Source organism: Nothobranchius furzeri, chromosome 12 (genome assembly GCF_043380555.1).
Source record: "Nothobranchius furzeri strain GRZ-AD chromosome 12, NfurGRZ-RIMD1, whole genome shotgun sequence".
Lineage (NCBI taxonomy): Eukaryota > Metazoa > Chordata > Actinopteri > Cyprinodontiformes > Nothobranchiidae > Nothobranchius > Nothobranchius furzeri.
Window position 1 is genome coordinate 18716756 of NC_091752.1, and position 25472 is coordinate 18742227.

The 25472-nt window shown below is 40.6% G+C and overlaps 1 protein-coding gene across 8 annotated transcripts in view; it reads right to left on the bottom strand.

Annotated features, from left to right (window-relative positions):
- The window catches only part of adgrb3 (adhesion G protein-coupled receptor B3), a 179639-nt gene that overhangs the window by 104821 nt on the left and 49346 nt on the right, over window positions 1–25472 (bottom strand). For 5 of the 8 annotated variants that reach the window (XM_054750135.2, XM_070542384.1, XM_054750137.2 and 2 more), the window contains exons 3-4: window positions 5278–5388; window positions 2768–2929 (exon numbers count right to left, since the gene is read on the bottom strand). The exons of 2 other annotated variants lie outside the window; for them this stretch is intronic. In XM_054750135.2, coding sequence (XP_054606110.2) covers window positions 2768–2929; window positions 5278–5388 — 273 coding nt within the window. The remainder of the gene's footprint in view (window positions 1–2767; window positions 2930–5277; window positions 5389–25472) is intronic. One more of the 8 variants, XM_070542383.1, reaches the window with a different exon arrangement.

The window sequence follows — 25472 nt, forward strand, 5'->3', positions numbered from 1 at the left end:
TTGAAGAAAATTCAGAGGAAGCAAAGGCAAGCGTTCTGTTGGTTCAGCTATAAAAGAGACCAGCGATTCAAAGGAGATATTTTATGAAGCAGAAATGCATTTTGGCAGAAGTGTCGTGTTGAGAGCAGCAGCCCAGCTTTTTATATTTTTCTTCAGGCCCTGGTTTCCAGCAGCATGCTTGATTAGTTTGCAGACTTTACAAAATAACATTGCAGTTTTCACCTGTTGTGAATTTAAGGTAGACTGAGAGTCGAGTGTCATTAGGTGTGTTTTTGTTTCTTTTTGAAAAAAAAAAATTCCAACCAGACTTACTGCAGACTCTGAAGAAAGCAAATTGATCTGTCTGGCTTACAGGATATTAAATATAAACGGAGTGTTGCTGTAACACCACGCCAGGGTGGTTTTATTTTTCCTTGCCTCCTGTTGTGACTATATATTGTTCCTGCAGTAATCTTTATCTGCTCTTTCTTTGATGATGGTTTGAAGAAACTAGGTCTTAGTCTGTAAAACAGGTGAAGAAGAAGCCTGCGTTTGTCAGAAATGATGACATAAATGTGGCGCGTGAGATGTTTAACTGGAGCATTTTTTTGCCACGTTCCTGATGGCAACCAATGAATTTGATGTTTTAATTGTTTATGAAACAGTCCTGGAAAAGCCTCTTCCAATCGGTGTGAACATTTGATTGTTGGTGGCTGGATCATGTTCCATTCATCAAACTGCCATCTGACAAAAGGTTGGTTTATGCTTGACTCGTCCTCGAGGTCCGCACGGCTCCGCGCGGAAAAGTTGTGTCATTTTGTGTCAGTTGAACAACCACGCCCCTCCACCGCGCCTCCGCACGGCCCAAAATTTCCGCAACGCGCACCTAGGAAATTTTCTAACCACGCGGACGGTCAGACATGGAAAAACATGGCAGACCAGCAAGAACTAGAATGGCAGAGGTTCGTAAATACAGAGAGACATTTGTATGATTCAGCTCTCAAAGATCACCGTGATCAACATGCTGTTAATAATTCTTGGAGAGAAATAGCTCGCACTGTCAGAAAAGACGAGGACGCTGTTAAACACTGCTGGAATGCCATGTTGTAAACAGTAATTTATACTTCTACTATGGTGTAGTGTTGGATGCATGCTGTAGAGCTCCATGCTGCCCCGTTCAGTTTGGGAGAATATTGGCTCATGAGACAAGCCTCATGAACCATAAACGCTGCGAGTTGTGAAGTACGTTCCAGCTGCGAGCCGCATTACCAAGCGGAAAGTGAATGCATCAAGCATAAACCAAGCTTATCTCTCCCTTGTGCACATAGCCACCTCTGCACGAAACTCGCGTTTTCAACTGTCAGGTTCACTGATCTGAGCTTTCCGGTGTCACAGACGGAATGTCCTGTTCTGTTTGCAAATTTCCGTTTAGAAGTTTTTACTTGTTGTGCTGAGTCTGGCTCTGTTGTAAGGAAAAATGTAGGTGATGGACTTGTCGTCTGTGAACGCAGCGGTCCTCTGCCAGCTGGCAGAGCTGACAAGCGTGAAATGAGGAGGTGCGGTTCAGAGTGAGTTCTAGAAGTTTTGACCTGAACTGCAGGTTCCCCTTTCGTCAGAGATGTGTGTCTAATGCACGCGGGAACCGGTGTTATACCATTTTCTGCAGCCACCAGATTGCGTGATTCTAGAGAAGCTTGAAGAAAGGGCCTATTGAATTATTTATTTTTTATGTAGCTTGAACGGCAAGAAAAACATCACATTTTGCACCTTTGACAAAGCAGGACAACTAAAAGTCCCATAAACCCAAGTTTCTTTCAGCTACATTATTTGCATTTTCATGCGTACCGAAGCCCTAAACGCTCTGCTATTCATGCCACGCCTACCTACATCTGCCCAGAAATAATAATAAATTCAGATTTATTTCTGTTTTTGTCTTCTTGGTGAAAAAAATCAGACTTCCTCCTGTGCAAGTTTAAAATGTCGCCCTATAAAGAACGAGAGACATTAAACGTAGTGGCTTTTTAAGTATAACTCATCCTCTCCTTTGCTCTCACGTTCAGTAAGAGAGTGACCCTTTTAAACATTTAAAAAAGACGAGTACAGACCTAAAGGATGTGGTGTCTGCTCGCTTCCATTTCCCTCTCTTTTACATCCTATTAGTATTTAGGCATGTGTGATGCATTCACTCCAGCTCTACACTTAGCAGCATCATCATAATAACTAAACACGAGTGCATTAATAACTCTTATTTGTCTGTGTAAACAAACCCAGGAATGGATAAAGGCAACAGGGGACCTGCTTTCCTATTGGATGCATACTAACAAACATCAGCATGCTGCAATCACCAGTCAGAGACGCGTTCGATCCTGATACCTGGCTACCAGCGACTCATCTGCCATGCCATCACGTGTTGGTAATGAAATGCCTTCCAGCGTGTTTGAAGAAACACCGCTGAGCTATTTAGAAAAAAATGCACAGTTGACCTTCAGGGAAACAATGGCCACAGTATCGGTATCTATGGCTTCCCGAGCTCCGTGCAGATCCACACGAAACCACGTTGGTGCTGATTGGTTGCTTTACAGTTCAAATGAAATGGAAAACACAAAAGTGACAATGAAAAATGAACCCTCCAAGAAAAGAGGCTTCATCGTTACAGCTGCGTGTGAAGACAGTACATTCCCAAATAGACACATTCAAAGTTTAGTGCAACAGAACAACACATTTCCTCCCAAATAAACAGCAACAGAGCAAAACATGAAGATATTCAAGAATCTGCGGCTAACACTACCTGGACAAGGGGCAGTGTTATTGCAAACCCTTGATTCTCTTAAAGGGCCGCTGCAGTGCGTTCCGTATGGTGAGACACATGTTCTTGTTCGCACCTGCGACCCTTGACCGCAAGTTACGGAGCATGAGCTCCACTGGGACCACTCCTCTGCACCTGATTCACCTGTGTGGGAGAAGGGTGACACTAGTTAAATGCAGCAATACGCTCCTGTGGCGCGGCTCATGGGGCCGGGTGGGGCAGGTCGGGCAGGGTGGAGTAGAGTCGGGAGGGGCCAGCATGAGTCACGTTGAAAAGGGGGGTTAGGTGGGGGATCTGAAGAGTTTACAAGACCACTAATTAACAATCTAGGCTACCTTTATGTGATCTTTGATGAATACTCTCTCTCTCAGCAGCTCAATTCATCTCACTCTTCATTTTGTTTGCACAGAAATTTCCAGTTTTTTAAAATTTGCAATCGTTAAAAGCCGTTGCATTAATGATGTTGGAGAGATGCGTGCATAAATCGACCTCTTCACTAGAAATGTGAACGTGTATTTTTGCAAAGATCACAGAGAAGGCATCACAGTAGACATCAGGACCACATCTAGCTGTTTCACTTAAAAATGTAGAGATTTTAAAATAAAGTTTGCATGCAATTCAGTGAAAGCAAAAGGTGAGAAAATCACTATTAAAGGAAAGTTCTTAAGAGCGAGGTGACATGCAAGAAAGACATCTGCAGAAAAATAAAATGGAAGTTAATGGGTGTTAGTTTGTAAATTGGTCTTGGATGTGAATTTTCTTGCACTGCAGTGAACCGTCCAGTTTCCTTGACAACATTGGAGCAAAAAACCTGAAAAAATACTAAATTTTCTTCTGGTTTTATCTTTATTTATTTATTTATTTATTCCAGCTGCATCGATAACTTCAATGGGGTGCAGTGAAATGAGAATTTTAGCTGATCTTTTAACAATTATTTTCTGTAAATTCAAGTGTTGATTGTAAGAAAACAAAACTCTGTTTCCATGGATGAGGCTTATGAGTCTGCGTAACTCTGCAATTATTTAACTTGGCATGCAGACTTTGTCCAAGGTAACAGTGCACACTATCTGCCAGCACATCAGCACAAAAAATGATGTGTTTTGATGTAAATGTGGTCTAAATATAAAAAAAATAGCATCAGGCTGTTTAGTTTTCATGGTGCAAAATACACCAAGAAAGCCAGGAAATGATAAATAAATGATAAATAAAGCCATATGTAATGATGAGGCACTGATTTTCGAATCTATGGTAGCCTAAATGCAAAATGAATGTGTTATTTTGAGAGAACTCGTTTGTTCATGAGCGTAGTCACCGAATAATTGATGTTTGATTATGTTAAACCCCCAGGTGAAGTGTTCATTTTCTTTGAGGCTTAATGTATTAGAGAAATAATTTAACACAGGATTTTTTTTTTTCCCCAGTTGCAGCTCTGAATACATTTATGTCGTTGTGAGTCATCGAATAGTTTGTTCACAAAAACCAAAAAAGTAAATAAAAAATGTCAAAATTTGCTTTGAAGTTCTTTCACTTTAAACAAATTCAGCCAGATAGGATCTTAGCACTGCCTTCATTATTATTTTATTTTGTAGATCATAAAAATAGACTGAAAGGTGGATCAATGTGGGAAATGAGGGATTAGGGAGGGGCATGTTGTGAGGATGAGGAACAGAAAAGCACAGCAAGGCGACTGAATGATGAAACGTACCTACGGCGGATGTAGAGGAGAGATGTTAATGACAACATATTAGTACAGGCATGTGTGCTTGATTAATCAAAAACAAAAAAAAGCAATGAAACAAATCATACTTTTTCAAACAATGACAGGAATATAAATGGAAAAAATAAAACATTTCCCACAAATAATAATAATAATAATAATAATAATAATAATAATATAAAAATCTGAGTAACAATTAAATATAAACCCACCCTCAGGAAAAACTAAATATTGAAATTAATTTTAATAGAAATGCAGAAGTTGACACTAATTCAGATGCTTTAAGATGTTAATATTTTTTTATAAAGCCCCAAAGCTTCATTCTATCTCTAAGGGCAGCAGCTATCAGTTCACTTTTATAAAAAAAAAATGTGTTTAATTTTGGCCGTAGGGGTGGGTTCTTTTCCTTCGTATGACATTTAATTTATCCCGTCTTGGAGGAAATCATTAATTACATCAGTCCCTTAGTTTTGAACTGCTGTTTAATTAATGTTCTCTGTAAAAAAATAAAAAAAAGCTGCATGAGTAATCCACTTGTCACCTCGCTGTATGACAGTAAAACAAACAGACGCACAAAACCCAAATAGGCTCTGAGTTCAAAGTAATTACTCGTGGAGAAATGAGAAATTCGTCTCTCTTATTTAGATGTGGCGATTGAGAATGAAAAGAAAAAAAATTATAATGCAAAACATTTCCACTTGAAAGTGCAGTACAAGAGAGAGCATGCATGATGAGATTAAGTTTAGTTAACAGAAGTAAAGAACTATAGCATTACCAGTTTGTGCCATAAATTTAGCAGATTCAGCTTGCTCCTGCAGGGCCTTTGTGTCATGAACTGATCTTGGCCGCTGACTTTTTACAGTATGCTCTCCGATCATTCCATATTCTATGGGACAAAATAGAGGTTCATATGAAAGCTAGGCTTAAACATAACCTTAGAACAAAAGCTTATTACATTCTGTTTTCAGGGTGTTTGAAGCAACTGGTGTACATGGCTAGAAACAAAGACCACACACGTTTTTTTTTTAATACTGAATATGTTGTTCATGTTTGCCCTTCTCTCTATGGCATAGAACAATGCAACAAATTTTTAAGGGTGAGTTGGAAAGTATTAATTGAGATTAAAAGCACAGCGTAAACACAGAGCAAACATACACGTATCCTCCTGTTGCTTTATGAGAGTCTCGCCCGGCAGCTCCAACCCTCTCTCCCACCCTCCTGCACGCCCATAAAAGAAAACAAAAAAGGAATGAAAGTAAAAAAAAAAAGTGTAAGCCATCAGAAAGCCACAGAGGAGGGGGTCATGGACACAACATGCGATTGATCCACAGCTTCCTCAGTAAATTAACTTTTATTTATTTCATTATTTTGTAGATTTGTCAGGAAATGTGTTCTGAGCTGTGTCCGTCACAATGCATGTCCTCTTTGTTTCCTACAGAGGAGCAAAGACACGATGGGAACAGCGCTCCGACACTGAGAAAAGTGATGCTAGCAAAATTAGCCCTTTTTGCACCAGCTGTTTCAGTAAAATCTGCCACACTAATCAATAATTTGCTCAAACGGCTCATGCAAATGATTTAATGGCTCCTGTTTAGACTTGGAACTAGCATTACTTCTGACAGTGTGGGCCTAATGAGATGATTTTCTCGTTTACAAACCGGTGATACAGGTGATGCATTAACAACAGATTCACACATAACTTATGTTAGTACATTAGACAATGCAATTCATTAGCCAATGATATGGATATTAACATTTTTTTTCTACCCTGAGTTTGCTGCACTTACAAAGACTGACCTTCCTTGCAGTGATAAACAGAAAGAGGGAGGGGGATTTGTCATCTCACCTGATCTCACCGTGATGCACCGAAAGTTTCTATGACTAACTGTTCTGTCACTCTTAGGAAAAGTATGAGAAAGAGGCTGAAATCTGAAAAACTGTCCCACTGTACCAACAAACAAGGATAAAGTAAGAAAAAGCAAACTCGAAAAGAGGGGTGTGTGGAGGAATCGGCTACATCACTTCCCAGAATCACACCAAGAAGAGTCTGCATACAAAATGCTAACGGACACTTGCAAAAAGCCAGCAGGTAGAAACAAACATCACAGACTTCTCCAGAACTACACATGGCTTCAAATGGATGCTGATTAGATTCTGTCCATATCTTTTTTTATTTTGCAGAAATTAAAGGTGTAGTTGACTGAAAACCCCTTTTTTATGTATTTGCTGATTATAATTGGTCACTCTGAGTTTTTTAAGTAGGCAGAACCTCTCCTACACCTGTCTCCTCCATTACTTGCTAATAGAAAATAGGCAATGAAAATCTAGGATTTGAAAATTCTCACATATCTACATCACACTGTGAATTGGCATCCAAGGACTCGCCCATCTTTACTCATGACGGGGAAGGCTGTTCTTGTTTTGATGTCCAGGAAACAGCCGAGGATGTCACGGATGGTTTAAGCTAACTGTTAGCATTAGCAACCTCACCACTGGCAGAAGGCCCTCCAGGCTTGTGTTTGTGGAGTTAAAACTTCCATATTGCTAGCCGGTGGTAGAGTCGCGTTGCTTTTATCCAGTCTGGGGCGAGATGTCCAAACATCAGAAAATAAGACTCCAAAACCTGCCATCTGAAGCTCAGCTGTGATGTGGGCAAAGTTTCGGTCCAAGAAATGGTGCACCAGGACACTTTTCCTCCCCGAGAACGACTTACAAGGCATTCAGTCCTGCTAGAGACCACTGCAATAAACAAGTCAATCACTGCTTTAAGCTGAGAGATCGAATTAGACAAACAGGCAGTTACAAATGTGTTATCTCTGACTGTTTAGTGCAGAAATCAACAATCGTGATTTTGGAAAATAAAAGTCATTTTCGTCCACCAGCCTAAATATTTGCTGACATTTTTGGTTTGATTGATCTAAATGAAGCTAGACACGTAGCAACATGCTAAACACACGAGTGCTTGTCCGCTTCAGAAGTAATGTGTCAGTTTAAGTTTAAGTGTGACAAGTGGGAGCCTTCTCACTTCTAAATGGGCTCATCATCAACATGCGTCCACGAGCCTCTGGTCATCACGTGTTCACATGCCGTGTGAGCATCCACATGTAGCAGATGTGTTTAAGGGCGAGTGTGAACACAAACATGCTAAATCTTCTCTGTAGGTGTTATTAATTTTATCACTGAAGATGATCAAAGAGGATAAAGATTAAAGATTGTTTGAAATGTATTTGCTCTTAAACGTTTCTTTCATGCGCCTGTTTGCTTTTTTGTGACAAACATTTCAGATCACCATCAAATTTCAACGTCAGACAAAGACAACCTGGAGCTTTTCGAATGAGGATTCCGTTCGGGGGAAAGGAACCAAAACCGGGTTCTCTGTGAAAAATCAATTTTCCACTAAACCCAATGAACTGGTTGTGACACCCTTGGTGGCAACAACTGCAAGCGAGCATTTGTGATAACCTGCAATAAGGCTCTGGGAATGAGGTGGCCCACTCTGAATGGGCTGCTTAAGGTCATGCCACAGCATCTCAATGAAACATTTTTTGTTTTTTTTTTGGGATCCTTTCAGAAATGGACTTGCTGGTGTGCTTTGGATCAGTAATCCACACGTGGTTGACATTCTCGTTCATGAGATTCTGGTGGAAAACAAGATTCCTGAGGCAGCCTAGCAGCTGCAGACCATCACACTACCACCACCATGTTTGACTGTTGGATTTTTTTGATCTGTTTATTTTTTTTCTGAAATGCAGGGTTGTTTTTTCACCCAGTTTATTTGTAGCTCCCTCCAGCCCCCACTCCTTAGGTCCCAGACTTTGGAACAGGGCATGAGGTTTTACTTTTTGATATCTTTTAGCCTACTTTTTTTGTCAGACACGTTCCATTTAAAGGATTTTTTCTGTTCTAAATCTGAAAGTGATCAGGTGTGGCAAAATAAACAAAACTCAATTTTTCCAGAAAACAACTTTAGTTAAAGTGTGGCTTAACTATGGGGTGAATTATTTTTTACTTATGGCCAGATTACTTTCAATGGACTTTGATCCTAAGTAAACAAAATCATCATTGGAAAACTATATTTTGTGTCAACTCGGCTTAACTTTGTCTAATAAAAACACAGCTGATATTAAAGGTGTTAAAGACTTGTTTAATCAATACATTTGCAGTGGTCTCTGGTGTGAATGAATGCCTTGTAAGTCGTACTCAGGGTTTGCTGTTTCCTGGACGCTAAACCAACAACAGCCATTCCCGTTGAAAGTCAACATGGGCGAGTCCATGAATGTTAAGCGACAGTGTGACGTAGATCTGTCAGGCTTTTCAAATCCTAGAGTTTCACTGTCTATTTTCTATCGGAAGCTAATGCAGGAGATAGGTGAAGGAGACTATTTTCATGTTCCGCCTACATTAAAAACTTAGTGACTGATTATAATGAGAAATAATCATTTTGAAATGTTTTATTTAATGTTCCACACTTTAAAAGCTTAGGCTGTGACCCAAAAAATGCAAAAATAGAAGAAATCTATTACTATTACAATCAACACCAACAGAGAGCTGGAAAAGAGGGAGGGGCCAGGGACTCGTGTGACCTTAGTTGCCTCATTAGTAATAAAAAGGGCTGCACCAACGAGTCCTTTTGCCCTATCAGCATGTTTATTTCAGACCACGCTTCATAAGCCTCCTGCTCCCATCCCCACGTTTCAGAACAGAAGCTTCTTGGATGAGATGTGAAACGTCTTCAGGGACAACAAGAAGAGTCCAGCTGTTTCCAAGTTAACCTTGAAGATTGTAATGAAGCAAATAAAAAAAAATCTACAGGTGCACAGTGAGCAGTGGACCTTTGGTCAGTTTTAGCAACAGTTGCTTAATTGGTCAATTGTAGAGCAAGATAAATCAAGTTGATGCAAGCCACATTTTTTATTGTCTAAAAAATGCCAACATTTTTTCATGCAAATTTTTTTCTAAATTGTACTTCTCAAAATAGGTGCAAAATATGCTAATTGGTAAAAATCTGAACATAAGTCAATAACATAGAGGGCTGTGCTTTAGACATGCCTGCTCTAGACGAAGAGGTGGCCTGCTGCACACACTGGTGTTAATGACAAATTATTTAAAATCCTTTACTTATTTGTGTCATAAACGCACCACACCTTGAGTTGTTTCTGAGTTATTATTCATAAATAACCAAAAACTGGCTTCAGAAAATTATTGATCAGCCCTTTTTTCATGATTATTTGCCTCCACAGCACGTCAATTATCTCAGTCGATTAAAACGTGTAATCAGTCCTACAGTCAGTCTCGCATAATTAATCCATCTTCATCAACTCATGATGAACAATACAACAAAAGCACCGCAACTTATCATTAACCGTGGAGTTGGTAAGATATTAAGATGGAAAACAAGTTATTACAAAGCATGCAAATCAGTAAGACGTTTGAGTAATTATACCAGTATCAGTTTAGACATGATGCTATCAAAAATAAGCTCATCCTGTTTGTGCACACATTAGAAGTGGCTAATTCAGCGCGTGATGCATCTCAGTTTTAACCCTAACAGACTGGAGATGCCACAGAGCCACAATGATGCTGGCGCGTTCTATTTCAGGAAGCCTAAAGTAGACTGAAGAGAACATAACGTGAAAAGAGAACACCAGAAATGCAGCGAGAAGTGCAGCTTAATTGAACTTCAACGTTTGCATCCAAGCCCGCGGCCACGTAACGGTAAACATCGGCGACAAAGCAGAATTTTAATAACCGGAGAGGAAAGCTGCTGTCATTCGTCAAAGTGGCTCGAAACAACAGAGCATTCCGAGGCAGAAAGGTGATGCATTCTGTGTGTCATTACTTGGAAACGTTTCTTTTGTTTCCTGGCCAGAATTCAAAACTTTTAAATGGTGTGCTCGGGAGAAAATTAGCTTTAAGATTTATGAAGGAGGCCTGCCATTCAGCCAAAACTAAAGAGAATACTTATTATTGATGTCCATCAACCCTAATGCCTCGACAACAGAGGAGGAACGAAAGCATCGAGACAAATCAATCACTTAGAGCTATAATTCCTTTTGTGAAATGAAAAAAAATAAAAGAAGTGATCTATCCCCTTTGTTTTGTTTGCATTTTACCTTAAAGTCACATCCTTAGCAGAGGGAGTCTTTTTATGACTCAGTATTAAAAGCAACTTCTTTCTACTACAACGGCATCTATTTATTTTCACATGATTGAGCAAATTGGGGAATAGTGGGCTTGCTTTCCAGAAATACACAGTTATTAGGGATTTGTGGAATACATTTGCTTAAAATAGAGGCCTATTTGCTTTAGCAGCAGCTATCTTTCTTTCCACAAGAGGCTTTTTTACCATTAAATTAAAGCCATAACAAATGATGTTTAAATACACAGAACTCCGCTCGCATGCAATTCTCTTGCAAATGCAAGAAAATAAGGGCTAACTGAGGAAACATGTGGCATGGAAAATGAACTAAGCTAGTCATACACGTTAGTTTGTCTTGCAGAATTTGCACATATTGTTACTGAAACACCACCAGTGTGCGGCACTTTGTGGGGAAATGTAGGCCGGCATTATCATAAAATATGTGTTAACCATCTGTTTTTATCAGGAGAAATTTGCACAAACATTGAAGATTACCCGTTGGTTTTGTTGTGAACTTCCCAGACTAAAATCCACTCTTATGCAACAGCAAGGACGAAATTTTGATTTCAGAAGTGGGGGGGACACAGCAGGCTTGTGCGGATTTTGGGTGGGGGGTGTTATGTAAAGACCCCTTGACACGTCACGTGCCCATCTCAATAATTTTTCTATCCTCAATATATATATATATATATATATATATATATATATATATATCAAAGTTAAAAAATGTACAACTCTATTATTATTTTTATCTATTATCATTATTGAAGTGCAGTTTTGGCTGTTGACAATGGATAGGCCATTGTATTTATTGTTTTGGGTCTTTTTTTATTGTTTTTGGTGCAACATTTTCTAACAGGGAGTGAGATTCCTTTATTATTTAATTTTTGTTTGTTATTTTTATTCATTTAGAAGTTCTGGTTCTGGACATTTCAATGTTAAATGAAGGTTTATTTGTTGCATTTTAAAGGGTGTACTTGCATTATTATGATATATTAACATTGTATTAGTGGTTATTTTGGTCTAGATAATGTTGACAATGATATCGTTTATCATCAACAATTTGTTGGACAAATTATCGTCCAGCAAAATGTGTTACTTTCCCAGGCCTAGTCAAAAGTATAAAAATTATTTATACATAAACGGTCCCTCCTGGGATCTGGCCGTTTGTTCATTTGCTGTGTTAGAGGACATGCTGAACTAATGTTTTACACATGATCATCACCCTAACATTTGAGTGTATAAAAACATATTAAATATGTTTTTTTTCCCTTAAAAGTGTTTAAACAGTTGTTGCATTTCAACACACAAAAAATAAATGGAAAAAATAAGATAAATCTAATGAAAAGTGTACATCTTTGACATTAAGCTTAAAAAAATCTGTTGACGATGATGATACTGTTCATTTTTCAGAGCTTTTTAATGTGAACATATACATTGCAATAGATAAGTTTACAATAAAGTTAAATGATAAAAGTTTTGAAGTTACACTTCTACTACTACTACTACTACTAGTAATAATAATTATGATGATAATAGTAATAAAAAAATAATTATTATAATAATACGAATAAATTGTGTCTGAGGAGTCAGTTATGTGGAGGAGATGAGTTTGTAAAAGTTAGTTTTGAGTATGTTTGTGAAGGAGGAGGTGAGTCTGAGCTTAATGCAGGGGTGTCACATGTTCCAACTTACGTTTTGACTTTGAAAGAAGTCTCTTATATCCACTTTTCGTTTTCTTGACATGCTGCCTCCTGGCTGTGCCTAACTACCAAAAACTCACAAATGAACACTTATTCAAATGTTATGTAATGGAAGCTGAGCTCAGCTCTGATATTACACAGCGTCTAGTTGACGATGTGACTCAGTACCGGTGTTCCCTAGCGGCTCCAAACTAGCAAAACAACGTGAGCACGTTCTGACTGTTTACAATTTGGAGTGACAGCAGCAACAGCCAATAATACGTTAGCAAGTATCAGCAGAGCCAATAGATTAGCTTTTGGGCGGGTCTAATAGGAAACCGGTTTCCGTTTCGGTCCTAGTGCTCAACCAAATCCATTTAATGGAGCGTAACATTGTTTTTGGACGGAAAAAAGTGCAGGGGACCAAAACTGCCTTTTGAAAAAGTGGGGGGGACATGTCCCACCCGTCCCCCCCCAAAATTACGTCCCAGTGCAACAGCAATTAGACTCTAAACACTAACATTACGTATTTTCTTTGAATTCACTTTTGCATAAGGTGGTTATTGAGGGCACTGGAAAAGCAAAATATCCTAAATCAAACATTCAGGGGTTTAAGCAGAGGATTGTAGACCCACAGCCGCCATTTTAATGTCTTCTCTTTTACCCATGATGCATCTCTGTGTAGTTTAATGAGATTCTGACATGTTCTGCATAACTATTACATAGTATAAAATACAGAACTGGGACAATGACCAATAAATCAAGTATTCATATGATAGATGAAAATAAACTCAATAATTTTTCCATGCTCGATATATCGGTCTTTGTCAGACATGTGATCTGCATGTCAACCACACCCCCTTAGCGCTATTTTAGGTGCATGACTCGCGTTGCTAAGGAAAGCCGCAGCTGAAGTTAAAGAAGAGTCAAAACGATTGATAAAAAGAACAAGGATGAACGCATCCCTTACAGGAATAAAATTGTGAAGGGCACTAGAGATCGGATTTTCAGAGATTGTCTACAATCAAAGGAAAAAAAACTGAGCTCAGATGTTTCATTACTGCCGAAAATCTATCACTTGAATAAATCTATCACTTGAATAAATCTATCACTTGAATAAGGTTAAATTGTTGCATTTTAAAGGGTGTACTTGAATTTTTATGATATATTAACATCACATAAATGGTTTATTTGGTCTTGATGTTGTCGACAATAATATGGTTTGTCTTCACTAACTTGTTGGACGATATATCATCCAGCAACATTTTTTACTGTCCCAGGCCTAATGGTAGGTGCCTTGTAGCCTAGCCTTGGTCAAACATTTCCCAGAATACAGCGCACTACTTTTAAAAGGATGGGGATCATAATTCTGGGGGAAATTTCAAGTTTAAATGTGAGTCAACTAATTGTAGCTATCGGGTTGACATCTAAAATGTTTTATTTTTTAATATCCAAGCAGTTATCTATGGTTGGTTAGTTGCTTAGTAGTTGCAGCTTTGGTGGCTAGCAGGTACTTATATTGAAACTTATACCTATAAAATATAATGTTACTTCAGCTCCTGATGCTTTTCTACAGATAACAAAAACCTGAAGGAGTTCTGCCATGTTGTGGAGTTGCTAATGCTAATAGTTAGCTTCTACTAGTCGACATCTTTTAGATGTGACGTGCAATGGCGCTGCCTATTGGAGCTGGTGTAGAAGCGGGCCGCCCTCATGGCATTTATTTCTACTGAGGAAGGTGTTTATCGAACTAAAAAACGCATTTTATTATGATTTTTCCAAAAAATCAGGCATGGTATGCCATGATAATAAAAATATAAATACAATAAATAAAAATATAAAATCCTAACAGTTAGGCTAAAAAGGACAAAAGTAATCTCACGTGATCTGTTTTCAACAGTAGGCTGGTTGTTGCAACTGTAGGCTGCACAAAAACGGGCGTAGTAGCCCACTCTGCGTTGACTTTGGCGAGTGAGGAGACCCATTCAATATGGCGGCGGCGATCTTATGCATCTCCAGCGCCCAGTGGCGCGTCTATATATTGAAGTCAATGGTCAAGACACGCTCTGCTCTGTTCTGGACGCTAAGCCAACAACAGCCTCCCCTGTTGCGAGCCAAGATGGGTGAGGCCGTGTTCTTTTAGTGTGACGTGGATCTGTGTGGCTTTGTCTGACCCAAGCAGTTCTCCGTCTATTTTCTTTCTGCTGCTAAAGCGGGAAATAGTGGATAAGGACTTTTTTCACATTCTTCATGCATGTGAAACTCTGTTGCCGATCATATTTCAAAAGGAACAAGCAAGAATGATTTCTCAGTGAACCACACCTTTAATGTAAAGTTTTATTTGGCTGTAGGGACAACAAAACAGGCAAAATAAGAAGAAAGCAGTTCTACTAAAGAAATAGACTAAAGGCGAGGCAGCTTTAATTATATAGCACATTTCATTCACAGAAGCATTTCGATGTACTTTAATTCAACGTGTGACTAAAGACATGTTTCATAGATCATTTTCTTGTCTCAGACATTTTTATTTTTAGAAGATTCCACTTTGCGACATGGTGATGTAAAATTAGCTCTTGATTCAGCACTCAACTCTTCACAGCATCAAACCTGCAATTACATCTCGCAGAAACGAAAAAATAAAAAAATAAAAAAAGGGGAAAACTGCAAGCAAAGGCAGCTCTCTGTCACTGTGCTGTGTCATCAGTTTAAAATGGCAGCTAGTTTGCGTGCTTGCCAGGGATTATCAACAAATCAAAAGAGTAATAAAGAGGTGGGAAATGAGATTTGGCTATTTGGAGCAAAAATCCATTTGTCTCAAGTTGAACCAACTAAAATGAATGAGTGTCTCGTCTCTTGAATCAGGCCGTTTTGTGAGCTGATCGCACTGTGAGATGTGTTCTGGCCACCATCAGGGCCAAAGATTCACAAATCTTTCTGGATGGATTTTCCTACCGAAGTCAAACAAGTTTGTGACCCTAATTTGGTTCAAAGCTGTTCTCACGCATCACAGCTCACTGAAGCTCTTAGCTAATTAGTAACAATACATGCATTGATATTTGTGCTTCATATAATTAACTTCTCACTAATAAGTACATCAAGCACTGAATGAAAGTATCCCAGGTCTGCGACCGTGGTCCTCGCTGAGGCTTTGATCCACTGCATGCTGGGATGTTTAAGCTTGCACCGACAGCGATAGCGCCAGGTACAGACGATCCAGCGGCAGACATTTTATTTCCAGTTTCTACCTCGCGGTGCGAACACGTTCCATGCGTAATTTTATTGAAAGGCAGTAAAAGCCAGACCCATGTCCAATGACTGATGTGTCTAACCTTGCATGAAATGAGCCTTTACTCAGAAGCCACTACGAGGAGCTGCTATCGGGGGCGCTTCACTTACTGCCTTCCATGCGTTCCTGACTGACTGACTGGCACGAATGCTGGTTTTAATGAGAGGCACTTCATTGCCACTGCACTCTGAAAAGGTAAAGTCTCTGAAAATAGAGACAATGTACCAGGCAGACAAGGAAGAGAAATGCCTCCTTAACCTGTGCTTGTCTTTGATCCATTACCCAACACTCGCTGAGCCACTGAAGCTGATGAATTGTTTGTTTATGTCGGTGGCTTCGAGATGCGTTTCTGATCCATTTTTTTCCTGTTTGGGTCATGAGTTAGAAAAAAAATATACTCGTGATATATTTTAAATAATGAAAATATATTAGAAACATACATGACAACTAGAAGTTGACCAATATGGGTCCTTTGCCGAGGTCATTGTCATGGTCAGCCAATGATTAATATGTGTTACTGATTTTTTTGAGCCGATTTTCCTGGCCATCATTTATGCGTTCTCCACCTTTACTGCTTAAACTCGAAAAATTAGAATATGGTGCAAATGTCCATTTATTTCAGTAATTCAGCTTAGACTGAGACACCATCACAACTCTGATCCTCGAGGGCTTCACCTGCTGATTTAAATTAGGTGCGTTAAAGCGAGGAAACAACTGAAACATGCTGGATAGCGGCCCTCAAGGACCACCCATGATCCAAAGGCTCAGGATTAATTAGCTGTGTGACACTTTGAGCCTAGAATATTGAACCTTTTCAAAATATTCTAATTGTCTGAGTCAGAGATTTTGAATTTGAGGTTTTCATAGGCTGTAAACCATAATCATCACCACAATTTCTGACTTTGTACATAATCAGTCTTAGGGGCTCGACACATGGGAGGCGACAAACGGCCGCGATCAGTGAAATTCGTCACTGTCGCTGACACTGACACACGGGAGGCGAACTGCGCCAGCGGCCAGCGGCAAAGCTGCGAAGTCTGTTCGATGGCGAAAATCAAATCTTCCGTTGTTTTGCTTGGCTGTGTCAGGTTGGAGGGAATTAAGGTTATTTAAGCGGTTCAGAGTTAATAAAGTGGTAGATATGATGTTTCACAAGGTGCTGCTAGAGTTATGTGAAATCTTACTTCTGATTTTACTATATAAAAATAATAATAATCAACTTCTCCTCCATGTTTGCTCGGAGGTGTACGGAGCATCCTGTCCGCTCATTGGTCAGTGAAAGAAACCTCCGTTGGTTGGTCCTCGTCCGAGCGACAGCGATGAAAAGTTGAGAATATTTCAACTTTCTGGGATCGCGACGCTGGGTCGCCTGTGCACGACACGTGCACGAGCGCAACATTTCACACGCACGTTTTTCGCGGTTCGCTTGGTAGGAGGGAGACCCGCGATTATCGCTTTGTCGCACATGTCTCATTGAAAATGAATGGAGGAGAGGCGATGTCGCCTCCTGTGTGTCGAGCCCATTAGTCATACATTAGTTTTACCGTTTAAGTTTTATCACTGAAATAAGGTGACTTTTGTGTCATATTCTAATTTTTCAAGTTTCACCTGTACATGCATGCTAAAATAACCGCTTTTTTGTACAAATAAAAAAAACAACTAATTGATGCCAAGAATGCGGTAACACTTTATTAATGTTAGTGAATTCTTAAACATTAATAAACTGTCAAGTAAATCATTAACAACTGCTTAATATTAATGTTAAATAATGCATTCCTAAGCAGGCACACCCACGGCCCTTTGTCCGACCTTTAAGGACACTTAACAATAACGGGAACATTAATAAAGGGTTCCTTTGTTTATTAATGCTTAAAAATGCAGTAACATTTATGAAGTGTTACCAAGAATACTTTGATAAAGAAAGAAAAGTTCAAATGTAACCATGAAATAAACAAATAAATAAATAAACCGCATAAATAACACTAACAATCTAATTAAAACAAAGACATCCTGAATCCGTGTTTTTATTCTGATGAAACTAGCAAAAACACTTTTCACTAAAAGATGCAAATATGACTGACATGAAGATTATGATGTAATAAGGACCCATCATAATTTGGCACATGAGTGCATGTTCCCTTCCAAAGTGAGCGTTTCATGCCTGTCCACCCTTAAGCTTATTTTGGCGTCTTCCACGAGCCTCCTTGCTGCCATCACACAACCCCCCAACTATTGGTGGGACCATATGCTTGAGCCAATGAAAAAACTCAATTAGTCCCTCATTAAGAAAATGAGGGGGCTGCACGGAATCAGATACAAATTACGAATTGTCCTCCGAGACGTACAATTATCCATCATATTCCTTCTGCCATCTGTTTGCTTCCTGTTGACTCTCCTAATGGCTGAGATCGCTCCAATTACAATTCTGTGCGACGGCGGCTGCACCTCATTGAAAAGTCCCGTGAACTCGCCTAAAAATGGAAGAAGAGTGGCGAGGCAAGTGTCCAGAATTAAATTCTGGGCAGAAAGATTGTTTTGTATTACTAATGTGCTGGCAAATGATCGGCTATGGGAGGCTGCATTGACAATTTACAGCACAATGTAAAATTACAAGGTTATTGAGCAGTACCTCGTAGAGCAACCTAGATGGAGCTCTGACGTTATCAAGCGCTGCATCAAGAAGCCCTGTTGCTGGGTGCTGTGAGCAGATAAATCCTCCTATTTTTTTCCCCTCACACTTGAGGGAATGGGCTTCGGCAGCCTGTTTTTATATCATTTCAGCTCAGCCAAACATGAATAAAAGATTTTAAAAGTCACACGGTTCCTAAGTTTACTGCTACCACATGCCTCCCAACAAAAAACAGCATTCACAAAACTGTGGTTGTAAGACAAGTGCTCCCTTATTGTGCTCTAGAAAGTAGACCTCCATTTAAGTAATCAAGATGGAAAAAGAGATGCAATCAAGTTCAAAAGACTCATTTCCCTCTCGTGTACTATTTGCTTGACAATGTACTTTAGTTTTCACCGCAAGATGAGAAATGAGCAAATGCATGCGTCTGTGGAGAAATAAGGCAGGGCTTCAGCTTCTAACTTAAAATTAGCAGCCCCTCTTTTAAAAGAGAGGAGTCGTGGCTGAACCGCCCGTGACTGAAAGTGGGGCTGCTGCAGGGACACAGCTGAAAGGACCACTGTGCACTGACAGGAACAAAGATGGCAGCAGATTACTAATGAAACCATTTCAGAGACGGAGAAGTCAGGCTACATGAAAAGTAAAGAAAAAATATTCTTTGTGCCACGTGTGAAATCTGGGACACTACAGCGTTTCATGGAATATTCTCTTGTATGTTCCATATAGGATATATTTTTTTATTCGCTCTTGGAAGGAATGCATAATTACCTTTCGAGTCTACTTTTCTAGAGCCCTTCTGTCGCTGGACGCCGGGAAATTATGGCGGCGACTGTTGGCACCAGCATAGAAAAACACAACCCCGGCAAACAACCTGACAGTCACGCGCCCCGCCAAGCTCAACGCCACCATGCCAAGCAATGCATCTGTCAAGTGAGAAACATGACACATTTTTTTAACACCTTTGTGACTGCGGCCAATTTTCAAAGAGCATACCTTGTCCTTTTCTGAGCTATTTTGTCTGGCATACCAGATAGATGACCTTCCATTTAATATAGTCATGGTTTAATGTCCATGGAAATCTGTCACTGATAAATGGAAAATGATAATACTAAAAAATTAAATGAGCTAAACACAATATGGACTGTAACCATGGCTACAAACGTGGACGGATGACCATATTGTGTAGCGAGATAAATCGTTTCTTACAGTCCCTAATGAGACTTTCATAATTCATGCTGTCAGCTTCTCCACAGCACCAATCATGTCTGATCTCTTTGCAGTGGCAAAACTCGCTGCTTCAGACTGCCACCCTGCATCTATCAGCACAGGGAACATTGTGTCATGTGCAAGTTAGTCATGAGGAAGATGCCAGCAACATGCCCTGTCGTGGCTCATTGTCCGAGCTCATGTTGAAGCAAATACGCTCTCCAAAATAATTACAAGGACATAGACGAGAAGCCGAATGGTCCCCAGACAAATCTGAGCTCAAGTCGTCCAATAGGATTGTCCTTAAACGAGATCTGACGCCAACTCCAGAAGCTTGACATCAATTGTTGTTGTTGTTGTAGGAAGGACAGATAATTATAAAACTTTGGTCACATACACTCCTTTTGAGTTTATTAGATAACAGATTGGATTGTTTTCATTTAAAAAAATGTAATAAATAACCAAGCATTGCATTAGTGAATTTATAAAGCAACAATTTGATATTAAGTACCAAAGTACTTGGAATAAATAATTATCTTTGGTTCTAAAATGCATTGATGAGTAATTTTTGCACTTGAGTTCAAGGTGTTAAAATAGAACGATATTTAAAAATGGGAGAAATTTCTGCAGGTATTTGGTTCAAAAGTAAGAACATTCAGTTTTAGAGACAGTTAATGAAATCCTGCGGTGTTTTAATAAAAGTTTGAGCTAAACTGATAACAGTCATTCTTAAACCAACGTCCTTGTCAAAGTTTATCTACAAAAGATTTTTGAAAGAAATGAAATTCATGTAAAAGAGCATCAAATGTTGGTTAGAAAATCATAGAGATAAAGTAGAGTAGACAAAAGCAGAATTACAAGGATACTTTGATTTGTTAGATTCATCGTCATCATCATCAACCTTTATTTATAAAGCACATTTAAACGGTGACAACACCAACCAAAGTGCTGTACAAGACAATACATCACCAAACTAGATACAGCAACATACAATGGATAAAACAAATAAAAACTATTATAACCAAAAAAAACAAAACAAAAAAAAAAAAAACAAGAAAGCACAAGGGTTAAACAGTCTCAGCCTGGAGGGACAGGGAATAGAAATATGTCTTAAAACTTACTTTAAAAGTGGGAAGGGAGGAGGCATTCGGACCGTCAGGGAGAGTTGGTTCCAAAGTTTAGGCGCACAAACTGAAAAAGCCCGTTTGCCACGGGCAAGCCCCCACAATGCGGCTCTAAAATTGGTTTCAACCTGGATGTACCAAAAACTGCAGTTCCACCCTCATCCGCTGGGGCTGGTGTCAGAAGCGATCAAATCCTCATTGACAGAAATAAACATGTTTACAGCCTGGTACCAAAACATGTTTTTGGTTTAAATTATCTAGTTTACACTCATGACAACTCTGAGGGGCCTGGAGTTTTTTCTCACTCTTCTGTTTAAGTGTATTAAAAGCCTAAAATTCTGTATAATTAATGAGCATCAGACCCACGTAACCACAGAGCTAGCTCTGTGGAAAGGCCTCAGTAGAGCCTCGGTCTGGCTTGGAAACTGCTCCGGGATTTTGAGTCTTTGTGTTTGTGCTTTCTTTTTTGGATATTATTTGTGCAATTGTTGGACAAAATGACTTGCTGTGGCATTAATTGCACTAATAGAGCGTCCAAGGAGTCTCCACTTCATTTTTTTCGGTAAGTAAAATTATATTTATGTATTTGAGGTCACTGCCGAGCTGAGCTTAGATTTTAACATGTACTGTTTAACCATGAAATTTAAATGTAATAGGGTAAAACCCAGTGCATTTAACATAATGCTGCACTTTAGAAAATGGGTTGAAATATAACATGTTGGTGGAGCTGGGTTCCGACTATCGGCTTGTGGAGCTCTCGGGAGACCGATGTTTTCCACCCGTTTCTCCCCTCCCCGCAGCTCGGCGCATCTCTGTCTGATCGCGGCTTCTGTCTGCTGCGCGGACTGATGGCTGGTTCTCCCCGCAGCTCGGCGGATGCCTGTCTGATCGCGGCTTCTGTGTGCTGCGCGGGCTGATGGCTGGGTCTCTCCGCAGCTCGGCGCATCTCTGTCTGATTGCGGCGCCTGTGTGCTGTGCAGGCTGCCGGCTTGTGGAGCTCTGGGATGGAAACCTTTCACCCGGATCTCCCCAGCGGCAGCTCTGCGCATCTCAGATCGCAGCGGTGCTTGTCTGCTGTGCGGCTGCCGGCTTGTGGAGGTCTCGGGAGACCTCTGTGTTCCACCGGGTTTTACCCAGCGGTCAGCCCGGCGTATCTCTGACTCAGAAGCTCAGGTGTTGTGCACAGTTAACTCCGGTTGTAGCTAGGTTGCTACCTCTGTTAGCTTAGCTCCCACCTCCGCATTAGCTTTGGGTTAGCTTCAGGTTAGCTTGTAGCTAGTTTGACCGGGTGTCGTCAGTTGATCCCAGCCTTACAGCCCCACCCTCAGCTCCTCCTCTCTTCCCTTTTATGGAATTGTCTGGGCTTGACAGAACCTGTGACAGGGTCAAAATGGCGGTGGTGGCCACCTCCCATTTTAGTACAAAAACATGTTATTGGAGCCTTTGGAAACCCATTGTCCATATATGTATGTTGATGGCCACGGGCCATATAGCGGGCAGCAGGGACAGGCAGAAGGTGCTGGTCAGAGGACCTCAGGGTTCGCACCAGAACATAGGGACTCAAAAGATGTGCCAAATAAGAGGGGGCCATTTCAGGAATAGATTTGCATACCAACAGGAGAAATTTGAACTTAATACAAAACTGAACTGGAAGCCAGTGTAAATTTGCCAAAACAGGGGTGATATGCTGCCGTCGGTCTATGCCCGTAAGAAACCTTGTGGCAGCATTCTGTACCAATTGGAGGCGTACCACTGAAAAGGAGGGAATACCATATAAAAGAGAGTTAGCATAGTCCAGACGTGATGTCACAAAAGCATGAACAACTGACTGAAATGTCTATCTAAAACATTGTTGGATTTAAGGAAACTAAAAATCTGGATAAAAGTCATCTTGTCCAACAATTTGGAGAGGAAAGAGAGCTTAGATATAGGACGGTAATTGTGCAAGTCGTTAGAGTCCAAGCCTCGCTTTTTTAGAACAGGCTGGATCACCGCATGCTTAAACTCCTGGGGAACAATCCCCGTCCTACGGCTTGCATTAAGGATCTCCAGGATCGGTTGAGCAATTACTGGGAAGACTTCCTTCAGAAAGTGAGGGGCATAAAATCACCAGGAGAGCCAGAGGGCTTCAGAGCAGCCACTGTCTTCCATAGGGAGGAAGAAGAGACGGGGGAAAAAACACTCAAAGGAATATAATGGAGAACAAAGAGGGGCTTCTGGGGGAGAGGCAGGCAGAATCTGAGCCATTATTGTGGCAACTTTAGAGATAAAAAAATGCAAAAATTGGGTGCACCTTTCCTCAGACGTACTAAGCAGAGGAACGTTGGGTGACAAATCTGCATTAGCAGTGGAGTAGAGGACTCGCTAGTTACCCGAATATTTGGTAACAATAGCAGCAAAGTAGTCAAAACGGGCCTTCCGAGCAATGTTTTGGTAATTCCTCCAGGCCTCACGGAGAAGCTGGAAGGAACCTTTATCCACCGCCGCTCACATCTCCTACATTCCCGTCTAGCAGTACGGGTATGAAGGTTGAGCCAAGGGTCAGAGTGACAGCGGGAACGTCGGGATCTTAGAGGGGCAATCTGATCGAGCATGGAAGTGCAAGAGGCAGAAAAGAAGGATAGGAGGATCTCAGGATCAGAAGATTTCCTCATAGGAAAACAAAAAATCTGAAAATAAAGCAGAAAACTCAACAATTGAGGAAGGGGTAATGCGGCGAGCACGGCAAATCCCCACCTACCTAGGGGAGACAGGCCGGGCCACATCCACAGAAAACAAATCAGGAACATGATCAGAGAAAAAAGCATCAGGTCGGACCTCTGTTACATTAACACCAAAAGAAAAACTAAATCCAATATGTGAGACCCCCATGAGTGGGGAAGTCAACCAACTGAGTCAGTCCACAAGGGTCAATTCAGTTACAAAAATCAGCCACCAGGAACTTCTCAGGACAACAGACATGAATATTAAAATCTCCAAGTATAAGCAAATAATCATATTTAAGGACTTAAGCAAGAAAGTCTGAAAATTGGGAGAAGAAAGAAGAAGAATTTGCCTTAGGGGGCCTATATAATAAAACACAAAGAGTTGGAGGAGACAATCCCAGTTCAAAGGTGGACAGTTCAAATAAGTCACAATTTCCCAGGTAGGAGGTAGGCCGACAGGGATAATTAGTCTTGAAAATAGTCAATAAACCCCCGCCGTGGCCCGTTGGCTGGGGGACATTCAAGCAGGCACACCCAGCAGGTACCAGTACGGCGATAGGAGCCAACTCACCTGGCACAGTCCATGACTCGGTGATATAAAGGACGTCCAACTCCCGATTGATGAAGAAATCCTTCAAGATGAATGTTTTATTCCGGATCGAGCGTGTGTTGATCAAAGCACACCGCAACGGTGCCGCTGGCCATATTCAGATTCCTGCTGTGGCCCTCAGACTCTGGAACTCTCTCCCCCTGAGATCAGTGGACTTGGTGGTCGCCTTTAAAAAGCAGCTGAAAACTCACCTGTTCGAGCTGTTTTTTGCGTGACCATCATCACCACCCTCTCCTTATTCTGCTCTTATTCCCGGGATCCACTGATCTCCCTCTTACATTTTTTAATAGCACATTTTTATTATTTTGTCTCATTGTAAACATATTGTAATCTTTTTTTGAAATATTTTATATATGTATATATATATATATATATATATAGATATTTTTTAAATATATTTTGATATTGAATTTTTTTTGTGTGATGCGCCTTGTGGCTTTTCACTTGAGAGGCACTATATTAAAGTGTTTTCTTTCTTTCTTTTCTTAAATGCAAGTAAATATAGTTAAGACTTACCAGCACACGATACTTGGAAAAAAGCTACCTGAACTCATTATACTTGAGCAGTAGTAACAGTAAGCAAAATTCTAAATACTCTGTACTTTATTTCGAAGTACTTGTTGCAACTTGCATTAAAGTACATTTTTAATTTGTAAGTAATAGTGGCTTTAACACAAAAGCTGTTTTTATAGGACCATAGCGTTTTCAAAACGGGATTTGCCGTGGCACCCTGGTGAGGATTTTGGCATTTATAGTAGCAAAGCTGAAGCTAGAATAAACTGCCATCAGGCACCTCTCAACCCAAGACAGGATATAGGGAGGTCGCTGACCCCCCCCCCCCCCCCCCCCCCCCCGCATGTGACGTACAGGGCATCAGATGTTCAGCATCAGACGGAAGACACGTCAGACTGATGAAATTTCTTTTTCAGGACCTTTAGCTTTGATGTGACCTGCTTTTTGTCCCGCTTGATGCCCCGCTCAGCCAGTGTTTTCACCACTCAGTCGAACAGCTGGCTGTCTCTCACTGTCCCCGTAAAAAGGCGACTAATCTGTTTGTCCGCTCGCACGGCCTAAAGCTCCATGGTCTCCGCATCCGTCCGGCCGGCTTTCCTTCCGGCCGGCACCCGGCGAGCAGTATACATGACTAACGCGACCACCCTCTTTTGCTGGTGAGCCTCCCACACTTGCTCCAAAGGGATTAGCGGGGCTGACACGCGTTTAGCTGTCAGAGGCAAGAGGCTGATGCGGCAATATTACTAACAAGCGAGATGGAACGAATGCCGTAATATTCGCACAATGCCATGCCGGCATGACGCGTTTATAGACATACCATTGCGGTAATATTACGCCGATTTACCGGCATGGTGTGTCCTATAAAAGCACCTAAAGTTACCTACTCCTGTATACTTAATATTTTACAGGAAATCAGTTTGCATGCTTTTTTAAAAGTATGGTTAATTAATCAGAGTTTACTGTGTGTAGCTGCTTGAATGGCCTTAGTTGGTTGTATAGCAGGGGTATTCAATTATAGACCTGGAGGGCCTGTATCCAGCACATTTGAGTGTGTTTTTCTGCTCCAACATACTAGA